Genomic DNA, 16,200 nt, shown 5'->3' on the forward strand with positions numbered 1-16,200 from the left:
TGACCAAAGAGTTTATCATCTACTTCAGTTTATCAGGACATTCTTTAGAGAGAAAGGAGCATTTCCCCAATTGAATGATGAAACAAAAAGTATCATCAGGACTGTCATACACAAATCAGCAGATCATGCAGTAAGGACATGAGATTAGCTTTGGTATGCAGACATCAGCGGTGCAGAATTGGTGGCTCTTAGTGTACTGGGACTGGCTCCCTGTGTGAATAGAGTCACTAAGAACTGCCTGAGGCCCAGGTGAAGGTGGGTCTCCCTGCTGATCTTCCTGGTCCTATAGGGACAGTGGGAAAAACAACAATTCTCAAGTGTTGGGTCTTCCTGGGTTTGAAGGAGAGTTATCCTGCTGCATCTGGCCTCCATCACAAGCATACCTAAAAACTGTGGCTAAGAAAGCCTCAGTAACACAGGGTCCCTCTTTCCTCTGTTGATATACCCCAAGGACATACCATGAAAAAGCCCTCCTCTTCTGCCCAGCCCATTTGTGAACTTGTTGGAGAGAGGAAAAGAAATAAATGTGTCCTGATTCAGATGTGGAATCTTTCCTTACTCTGCCAAATTGGGAGGTTGATACAAGGAGTACACGAAAAGCTCACCATCTTTGTCCCCAAAGCCACCATCTATCATGGTAGCCGTTCAAATGGGCACTGAAGCATTTGGTATGAATGTCTTCTCTGGAAATCTACTGCCCTTCCACCTCGCACATTCATTTGCTCATTCATTCATTTATTTAGCAAGTTGTTATTTAAAATTCCTACATGCCAGGCTCTATTCTAAGCAGCAAGGATACAGTAGTGAGTAAGACACAAAAGTCCTTACTCTGTGGAACTTATAGTCTAGAGTTGTGCTATCCAGTATTATAGCTACTAGCCACATGTGATTATTTAAATTTAAAGTAACTTAAAGTAAACAATATTGAAAGTTCAATTTTCTCAGTTACCATACCCACATTCCAGGTGCTTGATAATTATATGTGGCTAAATCTGCTGTATTGGGAAGCTCAGAAATACAAATTTTCCATCATTAAAGAAGTCTCTATTACTTTTTTTAACTCTTCTACAGGTAGAAGAGTTAAAAAAAGTAATAAACAAGTACCTAGACAAATATGATATGAGTCTATTATGGTTGGATATGAGGTATCCCCTGAAAGTTTGTGTATGTGATAATGCAGTCATGCTTAGAGGTGAAATAATTAGTCTATGAGAGTTACAATCTAATCAATGAATGGATTGATTCATTTGATGGGTTTATAATTTGAATGGACTAATGGGTGGTAACTGTAGGCAGATTAGGCATGACTAGAGGAAGTAGGTCACTGAGGGTGTGCCCTAGGGGATTATATTATCCCTAGCTCCTTGCACTCAAATGGTTTCTGCTCCTTGCTTGCTATGACCTGAGCAATTGTTCTCTCCCATGATGTTCTGTGTCACCTTGGGCTCAGTCCATGGAGTTGGCTGACCAACTGGCTGCCTGCTGGGGTACAGGGATGACAACCACATGTCTTTCATCACCCTGCAGGCTAGCCCAGGCTTGTTCATATGTAATTTGGTCACAGCAATGAAAAACAGACAAATACAAAGTCAGATGATAATAAAAGTGATTGAGAAAAATATTAAGTAAAACAAGAAACATAGAGAATAAACCATAAGGGAGATGGAGGATAGAGTGGTGGGAGATCAAAACTGATGACCATACTTGTTAAAATATTAAATGATTTCCTTATTAATTCTTAAATAAGCATGTCTTGAAGCCCCTCCACTGTTGCCCTCTCCACCAAGTTGGCTGCCCAGGCCCCTCTCTTATAATACTCCACTCAATTCAGTTATTAGAAGATGAATTCCTGGATGAGTAGAGGATAACCCAGACCTTAATCCTGCTCTGGACCATTGATTATCATGACTGGAGAGTCCTCACATGGTCATGTTTAAAAGACTCTTTGCATATTATTCCTGCTGAGGTATCATTTTAGCAGGTCCCAATGAGGGGAGTGGCTCTGGGGATATGGGGAGAAAATAATTCCAGGCATAGTAAATAGCAAATGTATTTAAATTTAAATACTTTAAATTTAAAGTAACTAAAAGTAAATAATATTGAAAGTTCAATTTTCTCAGTTGAGACTAGATCATACTAGATCAAGTGTGAGACTAGATCATACTTGGTATAGTTCAGTAAAAGCAAGGAGGCCACTAGCTGGGACACAGTGGCCAAGTCTTCAAGAAGTGGTAGAAAATTATGTCAGAGATGTCAAGGAAGTTGTGGATCACATAGGACCTATTAGGCCATTTATACTAGTTATGTTGCCTAAAAAAAAAAAAAACAAAACTCAAATCCCAGCATCAAGAATTTATGGTTCCTCTGGGCTCTGATGGTCTTGACTGGTCTTGGCATTTACAAATTGACATGTTTACTCAGGGTCAGGTGTTGGCTTGGCTAAAGGCTAGCCAGCCTGGGATGGCCTCATTCTCATGTCTGACTGTGGACTGGCTGCCTGCTGGGGTACAGGGGTGACAACCACATGTCTCTCTTCACCCTGCGGGCTAGCCCAGGCTTATTCATATGGATAGAACAGGATTCCAAGAGAGGCCAAGCTCAGAAATGGTACACTGTCATTCATGTTGCATTCTGCAGGCCAGAGCAAATCACAGGGCCATCCCAGATTCAAGGCGTTGGGAAACATTCACTTCTTGTTGGGAGGAGCTGAGAGACCAGTTGAGAAATGTCGCAACAAATTAAGAAATAATGCTGCTGTGGGAAATGATACTAGTTCAGAATATAACATAAATGACGGTTGGCCACTACTGGGCCTGGACCTTGGTAAGGAGTGGCAGATAATGGATTAGACTGAAGTTCACACAACGATTAGATGTGAATTAGAGAGGTGTCAAGGATGGCTCTAGGTTGTTGATCTGAGCAGCTGGAAAAGTGAAGTTATCATCAACTGAAATGGAGAAAACTAGAGTCAAGCAGGTTTCTGAAGAAATAGTAAGAGTTTCTGTTGAACATATTAAGCTTGATATATCTATTAAACATCAAAGTAGCTATGTTGATTACACAATTAGACACACTACCCTGGGTTTAGGATGGAGAAATAAATGTGGGAGTTGGTGGCATATAGGTGGTGTTTAAGGGCATGAGAGTAAATGAAATCACCAAGGAAGAGAGGATGGTTGGGAAAGAAAGGAAAACAAAGGACTGAGCCTAGGAACCCTCTAATATAAAGAGAAGGAAGCTTCAAAGAAGCCTGAGAAGCAACAACCAATAAGGTTGAGGAAAACCCGGGAGGCAGGCATTCTGGAAGTCATGCATGGAAAGCTCATAATAGAGGAGGAAATGGATTATCTGGGTTGCCACCACATCTACCTTCCATCTGAGAAATTCTTAGGAGATGAAGGGCTTTGGAGCATTTTTCTGGAATGAAGTTGTCTTCCCTTAATCTTATGTATATTAGCAAAAAACTCTGTGGCCTTAGTCTTTGAGGGCATCAGTGAACAGGTTGACCTGTTGCAGAGACCCTTGAACATCCTGTTGCTAGAATTCTCCAAGAGGCTATCTCTTGCTCCTAGGTTAGAAACAACAGTCCCAAAGTTATGAAGGGTCCCCGCTCTTCCACAAAGAGCCAAAGAAAGAGAAGCACCATTGCTTGGAATATTGTAGACACTTAAAAAAAAAATTGGACAAAAAGTGAGAAAGTGAATGAGTTAAGAAAGAGTAGCTCTGGCCAGAAGGTAAGAGAAAATGAAAGTAAACATGCAAATACTGAAGCCTGAGAAAGAAAAAAAATGTGGGTAACTTAAACCAAGACATTTCCTGTAAGATCTGCATTGTTCACAGCCCTGACTCTTACCTCCTCAGGTCCTCTTATCTTGTCCCCCACCCTCGGAGACCCAGAGCCCTACTCCCCCTTATTCAAAAGTTCCTGGCTTTTCTTGAGAGGTACATAGACTCTGGACATGGAGTCAAACAAGCTAAATTTAAGGTCTAGCACTACTGGGTATTAACATAATCAAATCTGAGTTTTATAGGATTGTTCATGAAAATTTTTCTATAATGAAATTTATGAAAACATCTTATAAACTATAAAGTATTATGCAATTGTAAGAATGTGTATTTTTCAAAGATGAACTTGGGACATACTCACTGTCAATAGTATCAAAGGGGAAAAGTTAATTAAAAATAGCTTCACACTGAAGGAAGCATGGGAAGTGGAAGCACACTTTATGTGGGAAAGGTATCAAAGGAAAACTAGTTTCAAGATAGCAGCCAGAACTTGTGTTAGGATCCTGCTCCCCCAACTCTTAAGTGACCTTGCTGCATTTGTGAGATTCTTGACATAAGTGAATTTTATGTCCCCTCAAGGAAATCACTAACTTTGAGATGGATGATGTGGGATAGAGGAGGCCACACAGTCTTAGGAGTGGAAACACTGAGTATTCTAAGGAATTCATTATGTTGGAAGATGCTGACAATATGGCTAATGGTTTTGGATGTATGGAATTCAGGCGAAAGATTAATTAACTTTCCAAGGGGATGGCAAGCTAGGGTAGCATTAAAGACACATCCATATGCAATGTGAGGTGGATTATTTGGTACAATAAATGTTGCAAGACCTCAAATGATAAAGCTGAAATAATCTTGAAGAGATTTATTTAGAAAACACTTGCTCCCATTTTTTTACTTTCTCTCTTACCTTCTTGAATCTATTGCTATCTTTTAAAATTGAAATTAAATTTATTTTTATTCAAAACATGTTCATTAGTACATATTAATTATAAAGACTGGGCATATTTGTACAAGTGTACATAAATAATTCTTTGATAAATCACAACCCATTGACTTCCCTTATCTTCCCTTCCCCCTCCTCTTGATCTTCTTTCTCTTCTCAAATAGTCTCCCTCCTACTTTCATGTTATTGTTTTGCCCCAGGTTTCACATATGAGAGAAAACCTGTGATTCTTATCTTTCTGAATCTGGCTTATTTCGCTTAACATGATGATCTCCAGTGCAATCATTCTCCTGCAAATGACATGATTTCATCCTTCTTGATGACTGAACAATACTCCATTGTGAATACATGCCACATTTTATTTATCCATTCATCCACTGATGGGCACCTGGGTTGATTTCATAACTTGTCTATTGTGAATTGTGCTGTGGTAAACCTGGCTGTGCAGGTATTTCCGTAGTATAATTTAATTCCTTTGGGTAAATACTGGGGAGTGGGATAGCTGAATCATACAGAAGTTCTAGTTTCTGTTTTTTGAGGAACCTCCATACTGATTTACATAGTGGCTATACTAATTTACATACCCACCAACAGTGTATGAAGATTCCTTTTACCCTGCATCCTCACCAGCATTTATTTATTTATTGTTTTTGTATTCTTGATGATAGCCATTCTGACTGGGGTGAGATTGAATTTCATTGTAGTCTTGATTTGCATTTCCCTGATGGTAAAGAATGTCAAACTTTTTTTTTTTTCATATAATTAATGGCCATTTGTACTTGTTTTGAGAAATATCTATTCAGTTTATTTGCCCATTCACTAATTGGGTCATTTTATTTTTGCTTTCTGTTTGTTTGTTTATTTACAACCAGCAGCATCTATATTGGGCAATTCCAGGTTCTTTCCTAGTAAGGTACAGCTTTTGCTTTATTCAGATATTTGTATGATCCAGCAACTGGGGGAGAAGAGGGCAAGGCAGACCAACAACAGGCACATGCTGGGGCAGCGGGCTTTAACTGTCTTTTTCTCTTGGTAAAGAGAAGTGGTGCTGAGAATGGTCTTTAATCTGGAGTTTCTGTGTACCTTTTCATCCCATATGCACAGTTTATCTACCATTCACCCAGAACCCCTCGGAGTAAAGTTGTGTTGGGAGGAGGAGCATTAAGGAGGCACAGCTGAGTAGAAGCAGATGGTGTGCAGGAAGGCCCAGCAGCTCTTCCCCTGGAACTCCTGCTGTAGCTCGTCCATCTCATTCTCCATGTCCTTTGTGTGCTGGATACACTGGCAGAGCTCACAGAGGAGGAAGGCTCCCAGGATGGCCTCTTCCTGGTTGTCCTGGATGTCCAGATTGACCACTGTGCACTGTCTGGCAGGTTTCTTGCTCTCTGGAGTTCAGATCTTCCACCACCTGGTCATAGACTGGCTCTTCACAAGCGAGGACTAGGTCAAACAGGTCCTTACCATTCTGGAACCTTCTTGGCTGAGCCTTGGTTCTCTTATTTCTGTCCAACATAAACAAAATGCTATTCTGCATAGAGAGTTCTTTGTCTTTCCTGAGAAGATCATTGTGCATCTGGTCATATGTGGTTCTGAAATCACGGATATTGGACTTGTCAAGTGCTGGTCCTGGGAGCTTCACATGGGTTTCTGTTCGGAAATGCTGAATCCCTGCTTGCTGAGGACGTCATGCTCCTGGAACTATGAGAACCTCACGGAGGAGGCGCGCACTGTCTGCCACACCCCCTCCAGGGCTCCCACCCAGCCAGTGGCTTCCGCACTAGCAAGATGGCCTCTGTTTATGTTTTTTGATGTTAAGCTTTTTGAGTAGTTTACATATTCTGGATATTAATCCTCTGTCAAAAGAGGAGCTGGCAAAGATATTCTCCTAGAATATGCTGTCTCTTCATTCTGTTGTTTGCTATGCAGAAGCTTTTATATTTGATGCAATCCCATTTATCAATTTTTTAAATATTTTTATTTGTGAGTGGACAATATGTATGTATGTATGTATGTATGTATGTATGTATATGGTGCTGAGGGTCAAACCAAGTGCCTCACACGTGCCCGGCAAGTGCTGTACTATTGAGCCACAACCCTATCCCCACCCCTGCGCCATTTGTCAATTCTTGCTAATATTTCCTGAGCTTTTGGAGTCCTATTCAAGAAGCTGTTGCCTGTGCTTATATCTTGAAGTGTTTCCCCTGTTTTCTACTAGTAATTTTAAAGATCCAGGTTTTCCATTGAGACTTTTGATTCATTTTGAGTGGATTTTTGTCCAGGGTGAGAGATAAGGATCTAGTTTCAATATTCTACATGTGGATCCCTAGTTTTTTCAGTACCATTTGTTAAAGAGACTGTCTTTTCTCCAACCTAGGTTTTTGGCACCCTTGTCAAGAATCACATGGCTGTAGCTGCATAGGTTTATCTCCGTGTCCTCTATTTTATTCTGTTGGCCTACATAGATGCTTTTGTGCCAGTACTATGCTGGTTTTGTTACGGGGCTCTGTAGTATATTTGGAAATTGGATACTGTGATATATCCAACATTGCTCTTTTTATTCCAAATTGCTTTGGCTATTCTGGGTCTTTTGTGTTTCCTTTTGAATCTTCAGGATTTTTTTCTAGTTCTGTAAAGAATGTCATTGGTATTTTGATGGGGATTACATAGAATCTGTGGTTTGCTTTCAGTAATGTGCCCATTTTAACTATATTAATCCTCCCTGTTCATGAACATGAGAGGTGTTTTTATCTTCTAGTGTCTTCTTCAATTTCTTTCTTCAGTATTCTGTAATTTTCATTGTAGAGGTCTTTCACCTCCTTGGTTAGGTTTCTTCCCAGGTATTTTATTTACTTTTTAAAAGCTATTGTGAATTGAATTATTTACTTGATTTCCTTCTCAGTGGTTTTATTATTGGCATAGAGAAAAGTTATCAATTTTAGTATGCCAGTTTTATTTCTATAAGCTTCTTTTTTAACTGACACAAAAACATAAAAATTGCACATATTAATGGAGTAACAACCTGATGTTTTGATACATATATGCATTGTGTGATGCTAACAAAACTAAATATGATACAATTACCACAACTGGGTAAAATTTAAAGGAAATTAAAACATTAAATCAAAAAGAGCTGAGCTTGGTGGCTCACACCTGTAATCCCAACAGCTAGGGGGGCTGAGGCAGGAGGATCACAAATGGGGATCATGAGTTCAAAGCCAGCCTCAGAAACTTGGCAAGGCCTAAGCAACTTAGTGAGACCCTGTCTCTAAACAATATTTAAAAAGCCTGGGGATATGGCTCGGTGGTTATGCACCCCAGTATCCCCCCACAAAAAAAGACATTTACCATCCCATGTTTACTGCAGCATCACTCACAATATCCAATAAATGCAACAACTTAAGTGTCCATCAAAAGATAAAGAAATTACAGTATATACATGCAATGGAATATTATTTAGCTATCAAAAAGAATGAAATCCTGTCATTGAGACAACATAAAGGAAATTGGAGACTGTTATGTAAATGAAATAAGCCAGGCACAAAAAGACAATTGCCATATGATGTTACTCATCTGTGGAATCTAAAAATGTTGATGTCATAGAAGCTAAGAGTAGCATGCTGCTTACCAGAGGCTAGAGAGATTAGGAGGGGAAAGGGCATAGGGAAAGGTTGATAGAAATGTTTAACCTGATTTAAATAATCATGTTCTTTTATTTTTCTTTCTTTCCCTCTCCCCAGCCCTCCCCTGCCCATGCCTGAGGGTGGTCTAACAGTTTTGATAATTGAATCTAAACAATAGTCTCACCAATACCCTCACTGGCTCTCTCCCTCATGTGCCCCAATAGCAGTGATGTTGCTGGGAAAAGGCCCTCCACTTATAAGGCAGACTGCCCTGACTTGTGCATGACCCTTTCCCCACCCCATTTCCTGCCACACCATTCACCCTGTCAGACAAAAAGGAAAAACACTGGCACCACAAGGATAACCCAGAACAATGTACACAGTTTCCAACATAAACTCTGCAGCTCAGGCTCCCACCCTGCAGAGCATCCAATAACTTCTGCTGAGCCATCCAAGCCCAAGGAGAAATAACCGACTGTGAAAGAACAAAGGTGGCCCTAGCCCAGGCCTGTAGCCGCCAGTCAGGAGAGGCAGGCGACAGCACCTCGGGGCAGGCATGGTCCTTGGAGGGCTGCCAAGCTGGCTGTCCTGAGCATGACAAGGCAAGGGAGGGGCCCAACAGGCCTCAGTCAATGAGAAACAGATCTTCCCTAAAAATAATGATGAATGAAAAGGCACAGTTACAAAGCCTTGTCTCTGAGCTGGTTTGGCACATAATCAGACCTAATGATATGTTCAGAAGGCAAAATTCATGGTCTGGATCTGGAGTCCTTGGAGCCAACAAGTTATCTGCAAACAAGTCCAAGGAACTTCTGTTGGTTTTACCAGCAGGCATTCTAAGACAGAACTCTGGAGCCTGACAGCTGTCCTTCTTCAACAGGCTTGGTTCTTGTCAGTACAGCAATGACCATGAGGTAGGCTGCTTGGGAGCAGAGGGATGCATTAGATGAACCTATGAGGTCATATGGTTCCAAGTCAAACAGACAGTTAATGAGATTGGAACCTGTGATCCAGAAAGAAACTATTGGTAAGAGAATGGAAGCAAAGATCATAAGAAGCAGGTCAGAGGAGGAGGGTCTTTCTCAGTTCTCAGGTATCCATGGAACTCTCCTTGAAAGACCAGCATAGTGGGGTAAGGTACACAAATAACAGGAACCATCTTACCCTCGGGGGGCTTTTTGTATTATACATCTGAAAGTGGTTTTAGAAGCAGACATGGTGGCATATGCCTGTAATCCCAGCAACTGGGGAGACTGAGGCAGGAGGGTCCCAAGTTTGTGGCCAGCCTCAGCAACTTAGTGAGGCCCTAAACAACTAAGTGAAACCCTGTCTCAATATAAAAATATTAAAAAGTCTGGGGATGTGGCTTAGTGGCCAAGCACCTCTGGGTTCAATCCCCAGCACCAAAAAAATAAAATAAAAGTGGTTTTACAAATAAATTTCTGAGATTACAGGCACATGCCTATAATCCCAGTGTCTTAGGAGGCTGAGGCAAGAGGATCACAAGTTCAAAGCTAACCTTAGCAACTTAGCGAGGCCCTAAACAACTTAGTGAGACCTTGTCTCAAACTAAATATAAAATAAAAATTTAGAAAAGAGGCTGAGGATGTAGCTCTGTGTTAGAGAGCCCAGGGTTCAATCCCCAGGACTGCAAAACAAAGTAAATAAGTAAATAATAAGTGTATAGGGGTAAGAGATTATTATGTTGTTATCAAAAATGCCTGGAGATCGTCAAATTATTGCACCAACTCTGATCAATTGGTAGAGCTGCCTAAAAGTCTGTATTGAGAAAATTCACAAAGGTTTGTATCCAGCAAAAATGAGGACCTCGCTATGTGGACGTTGCTTGTAATGATGGAAAGGAATGCTGTATATTCAAAGACCTGAGTGTTTTTCTAACTTGACCTATTTTACACATAAGAAAGCAGAGTGCCAAGATGGAGAGGTAGTAAAGTTGAACAGAACTAGCAATAGATTGTCACAAGTGAGCTTTGGCTTATCATTCCCTGGGAAAGTAGAACAGACATAAGAGCATGCTCCAGAAGGAGACCGGGCACACAATCATAGGGACTAAGAGACAAAGGAAGGGAGGGGCTGGGAAGCCTTCCTGAGGGCAAGAAACTACAACCTAGAAACACATATTGGATTTTCAGGAAGCAAAACCCCTCTAAACCCTCCTTCTCTTCCCTTGACCAAGGTGAGGTTGCTAGAAACATGGCAAAACTTTCCCATAGATCTCCCCTAGGTTAAACTCTTAAGGAGTTTTATTGGTTTCTTGAGAAGGGAGGTGTCACAGGCCACAACCTATGATGATTAGGTGAGAGAGCACACTCTGAAAAATAAAACACTGTAGTTAGTTGTAGGTCAGCATCTCTCTGGGAGATTTAAGATTCTATCTGTGTATCCCCCCCAGCACCTAGTAAAACTATAAATAGCAGGCATTCAGTGAAGGTGTGTGGATTAGATAAATGGTTGAATAAAAGATTCATTTCTTTTTAGGAAATCCGGAAATTAGGAGTCAATCTTCCAGTGAGCAGAAAGAACACAATGTACTTATAATACTCGACTTATTTAAGTAGGATTGACTTGGAGCTGCTCATTCAGCCATTGCAGCCAGTGAGATAATAATGATAATAATGGCCAACATTTACTGAGGAATTATGGGGTGCTTTATGAAAACAAGTATTTCAGGACAGATTGATTATTTTAACAGTTCTAGAGTCTCAGTAATTTTAACCATAATCTATAGCAAGTTGGACAAGGGGAGAGGTCTTGAAGAGTGCTAATGCTCTGCACATTCAGGAACCCAGGCTCCTTCCACATAGAGGCTCTGCCTTCCCCAGGCCTGGAGTTCTCTCCTGACTCCTGTGTGTCCACCCAACAGATGTGAAAAGAGGGTGTAGTGGATCACAAGGAAGATTTTAGGGATAATTCTTAGACTATAAAAAATATATCAGTTCCACCTACATTCCATTGACCAGAACTCAATCACAGAGTCTTATCTAGATTTCAGGAGGCTGAGAAATGTTGATATGCTCCTCCCCACCCCAACAAAGAAGAGAACAAATTTGTGACATATCTAGCAAGTTTCCGCCACAGTGTATTAACTCATTTAATTCTCAGAACAACCTGATAAAGCAGATACTATTATCCCATCTCATAGATGAGAAAACTGAGTTCAAAGATTAAAGCAATTCCCAATGTCAAACACTTAGTAGATGACGGAATTGGGTGTTCTAGACTAACTAAGCTATGCCTTTTTAAAATTGAAGTTCAATATGTTGCCTCATTCCTGTTAATTTCACCACAGAGATCCTGATCAGGAAAGCCTAATTTTGCCTTTCCTTGATCTAAACTGCTTATAATACTTAGTCATTTGGCATCCTAGTATAGATTATCTTATCTATTCCTCATTGCACTCCCACGTGGTAGGTATTATTAGCTCCACTTTACCAAAGAGGAAATTGAGATTAGATATGTTAGATAATTTGGCCACAACCAACAGCTAATGAGAGGCACATTTAAATACTGTTGAACATTATACTGCAAATTGCTCTCTGGCCTGGAACTTTGGAAGACCTTTTCCTAAATTTTTAAAAAATGACACACACACACACACACACAAACACACACACACACATCTTAAAAAATGCAACAAACGCTTTTCCCATGGAACATCCTAGAGTTCTTGGTATCAGAAGGTCATTGTCCTCAATATTGTGGTCACCGAGTTCAGACTGGCTCCTTACATTTCGGGTGATCAAGAACATTTAGCAGCCTCTGACCTTATTAACTATGATTAGATTGTCTTATTAATGTTTGAAGAAGTTCTTCCCAGCTGAAACAATCCAGAAAATGAAGAATCAGAGAAATGAAGAATCAGAGAAATAATACAAAGCTAGAGAAAAACTCCAGACTCAACTAAGGGTGGTCTCTCCAGGCCAAGAGCTTTCTTCATGATTGGATCACTGGGTGGGGACATGGAAGCAGCAGCTAAAGCAGGCTTTGTATGCTGGGCTGTTTCTTTCCTCTCTCACACTTCTCCCCAGTGTGACTTGGCCCTGTTTCCCCCTGAGACATTAGCTCAGGGAGCTTGTTCCTTTATCCAACCCTCACCAGGCCCTCAGGTGCCATCAGAGGGCAGGCACTGGTCCCTGAGGAGAGATAACAGAAAGGGAATCTAACTAAAACTGCTGCATTGTAAAGAAAGATCATAACAGCAATGTGATCTGAGAACTTGGGAAAATTGGGCAAATAAAAGGAAAAAATAGTAAATTGCAAATTTGGGGGCATTTGACTTTTTATCTTTTTTTAAAATATTTATTTATTTATTTTTAGGTGTAAATGGACACAACACAATGCCTTTATTTTTATGTGGTGCTGAGAATCGAACCCGGGTCCAGTTTGTGCTAGGCAAGTGCTCCACCTCTGAGCCACAACCCCAGCCCCGACTTTTTATCTTTAGTTATGCAAACTGCACAGGTCATGGAAGCACATTCTAGAGTTAGAGCCCGTGGGACGCCAGCTTCTTGCCTTCCCTACTATCCAAGACTGGATTTCTTTCTCTTAACCATAGATTCAGATGCTCATTCCTGAGGAATCCTTCACCCACATCATATAATCTCATGAAATAAGACCAACCTTCATGAAATCAACTGCCAATCACAGTGATGGTCGATGACAGCATAAACAATCTTTTCCATTGGAACATTTAAAATCATCTATCTTATACCCAATGCATTAGTCCATTATCCATTGCTATAACAAAATACTGAGGCTAGATACTTTATAAGAACAGAAGAGATTCAAATCCAAACAGCATTGCACCAGCCCTGACGAGGGCCCTTCTGTTTCACATCATAGTGGATGTGTCATGAAGAGATCACATACTGAGGCGGGGGAGTCAGTCTTGCTCTCTTATAATGACCCTCTCATGAGCATTAGCTGGAATCCCATAAGAACTACGGTAATCCTGTTGTGGGATTAATGGCCTCCACTAGGCTCTGCCTGTAAAAGTTTCCACCATCACTCACTTTGCCACCCTGGGGACCAAGCTTCCAACACATGAGCCTTTAGGGAACATTCAGACCATATCCAAACCATAACACCCAGTGAAGTCCCTGAGGCCAGATGGACACAGTACCAGTTAGTGAAGACCCGGTCTCTAGTCTTCAAGATTGAGAGTCTAATAGAACACACTTGTATGCAATGCCATCTGTGTGAAATTTTTATAAATCTGCTCTAATCTTTATAAAAAATTAAAATCCTACTAAGATGTCTAGGTCAAGCCCCCCTACCCCATAGTGCTCCTCACTAGGGCCCTGAGAAGCTGGTGCTGTCTTTCTCTGTACATAAGGTGAACTACAGTCTTTGCTCTCCCTTTCAAGCTCTTCCAGGACTCTGGGCTTTGTAATTTCCCACTTCTCTCAGTCTGCACTGAGCTTATTTGCCACCCACCTAAGGAGTCTGTCTTGGGTCCTAATTCCCATAGCAATGAACTCAGCTTCCTCTCCTCCTCTGTATCTTCCTCACGCTCTGCCGAGGATCTACGATTCCTGTGTTTACTGGCCTTCTGTGGCCTTTCCCCATTTTAAATTCTCCTAATGGACAGAAAAATATCCTTAATCCACACCATGAAAAGTTTTCAGAATAAGAATGGGTCACAGATGACCTCACCAGCCAGCCTCCCTGCCCTCTTCCCCTTCTATTCTGCCCTCTTCACCCTGGGCTCTGTTTTGTTCTTTAGAAAACACTAATTTCTCTCTTGCTTTGTGGTCTTTGACATGCCATTTCCTCTGACGAGAATCTTACTCTACAACGCAATCTTCACTCCCACTATCTCCTAGTAAACTCCACTTTATCCTTCAAAATTCAGTTTAGGCATTACTTCCTCTAGGTAACCTTCCCTGATCCCCCTAATTAGGTTAGATCCCTGCACTAAATGCTCTCAGGTAACCCTGTACTTTCCTTTTGAATCCATTATCATACCTGTGATCATATGATTATCTTAAAAATGGTAACTATTGTCCATGTCCTAAATAGACTCCAGGTTGCCTGAGTCCACAAGCCAGGGACTGAAGCTGCATACACAAACATTCTAAATCTGCTCTCCAGACAGTTAGCTGATACTACCTTGCCATGCAATTATTTGTGTATATGTGGAAGCACACACTAGGAACATAAATCCCATTATGCTAGATCCCCTGCAGTGATGGACATATAATAAATGTTCATAGAATAATGCATAGAGAGATGGATGTCAATGAAGCTCTCATAAAAGGGAGAGGTGTCGGCTTGGCAGTGAATTTTTGAGAACAGATATACAACATGGCGAGTGTGGAAGGGTACAGCTACCTATTATTTCCCTCACTTCTGTGTTTTTGTTTCTCCTTCCCAGGAGGCACTATATTAGTGCATCCTCTTCTAGCTACTAAAAAAAAAAAAAACTGTGTTCATTTTCTATTGCTGTGTAACAAATTCCCACAGGGAGCCTAAAACAATACACATTTATTATCTCACAACTTTTGTGAGCCAGGAGTGTGGGCACAGCTTAGCTGGGTCTTCTGCTGAATGGTACAATCAAAGCATTACCAAGAGTGGGGTCTTGTTAGAGTCTTGGCTAGGGAAGGATCTGTTTTCACACTTCCTCAGACTATTGTCAGTAGTTATTTCCTTGCAGAGGTAGGTTTCATGATAGCTTAACTTTTCAAAGTAGGATTTGAGAGGGGAGAGGAAAGGAGAAAGAGGTTCCAGCCAGCTGATTGCTACATTCTCTTGTAATTACATGCACATAATTGTGGGAAGAACTTCATCCTTTCCACATTTCATTGATTAGAAGCAAGGTAACACTCAAGGGAGGGGACTATATAAAGGTGTGAATATCAGAAGTCAGAGATCATGGGTTTCTTAAGAATCTATGTACCACAAACCACAACCTTGTAAGACAAGAGGAGAGAGAGAGAGAGAGAGAGAGAGAGAGAGAGAGAGAGAGAGAGAGATCTCCCATGGAGGAGACTATTTACTGATACCGTAACTTTTCAACCAAGGTTCATCAACTGGTACCATTCTCCAAAACCAAACTGAAGACCAAGATTCATTCAGTAAGAAAGATAGTTTTTTTCTCCCTGGGTTTCTGAGGATCTGCTGCCATCATGAATGACACAGTAATTATCTGGACCAGGAAGTTCATAACCAACCAGTTACTTCAGAAGAAACAAATGGTCATTGATGTTCTTCACCCTGGGAAAGCAATAGTACCTAAGACAGAAATTCGAGAAAAGTTAGCCAAAATGTACAAGACCACACCAGATGTCATATTTGTGTTTGGATTCAGAACCCATTTTGGAGATGGCAAGACAACTGGCTTTGGCATGATTTACGATTCCTTGGATCATGCAAAGAAAAATGAACCCAAACATAGTCTGGCAAGACATGGCCTGTATGAAAAGAAAAAGACCTCAAGAAAACAGCGAAAGGAACACAAGAACACAATGAAGAAAGTCAGTGGGACTGCTAAGGCAAATGTTGGGGCTGGCAAAAAGCCAAAGGAGTAAAGATTCTGCAATGACTTTATCTGCGGAGATTGTGTAAATTCTTCATGAGGATTAATAAACTGTAAAAGCTGTAAAGAAAAGAAGGAAGGATTACATATATAACATATACATATGTCAGCATTTGTATGTGTTGTGTCAAAGCAGCTAGGAAGGGTGCAAGCAGTGGGCAGGAGGAGAGACATATAAATCAAAGCAAAGAAAGAAGCCAGAGATTGCTCAAAGAGGAAGAGGGATTCTCAGGGACAAAGCAAAGAAAAAGCAGTTCCCAGCAGAGAGGAGCCAATCAGAGCTCTCA

At 40.9% G+C, this 16,200-nt stretch overlaps 1 protein-coding gene and 1 pseudogene across 1 annotated transcript; one reads left to right on the forward strand and one right to left on the reverse strand.

Annotated features, from left to right (window-relative positions):
• Nucleotides 1-5,893: 5,893 nt before the first annotated feature.
• LOC107145723 lies at nucleotides 5,894-9,569 on the reverse strand (annotated as a pseudogene).
• Nucleotides 9,570-15,503: 5,934 nt separating this feature from the next.
• Nucleotides 15,504-15,975, forward strand: LOC107146010 (40S ribosomal protein S24-like). The gene has a single exon (XM_048795752.1). It carries the CDS (start codon nucleotides 15,504-15,506, stop codon nucleotides 15,903-15,905), a length of 402 nt encoding a protein of 133 aa, XP_048651709.1. The 3' UTR covers nucleotides 15,906-15,975.
• The last annotated feature ends 225 nt before the right edge of the window (nucleotides 15,976-16,200 follow it).

The sequence above is a fragment of the Marmota marmota genome, unplaced genomic scaffold (genome assembly GCF_001458135.2).
Source record: "Marmota marmota marmota unplaced genomic scaffold, marMar, whole genome shotgun sequence".
NCBI lineage: Eukaryota > Metazoa > Chordata > Mammalia > Rodentia > Sciuridae > Marmota > Marmota marmota.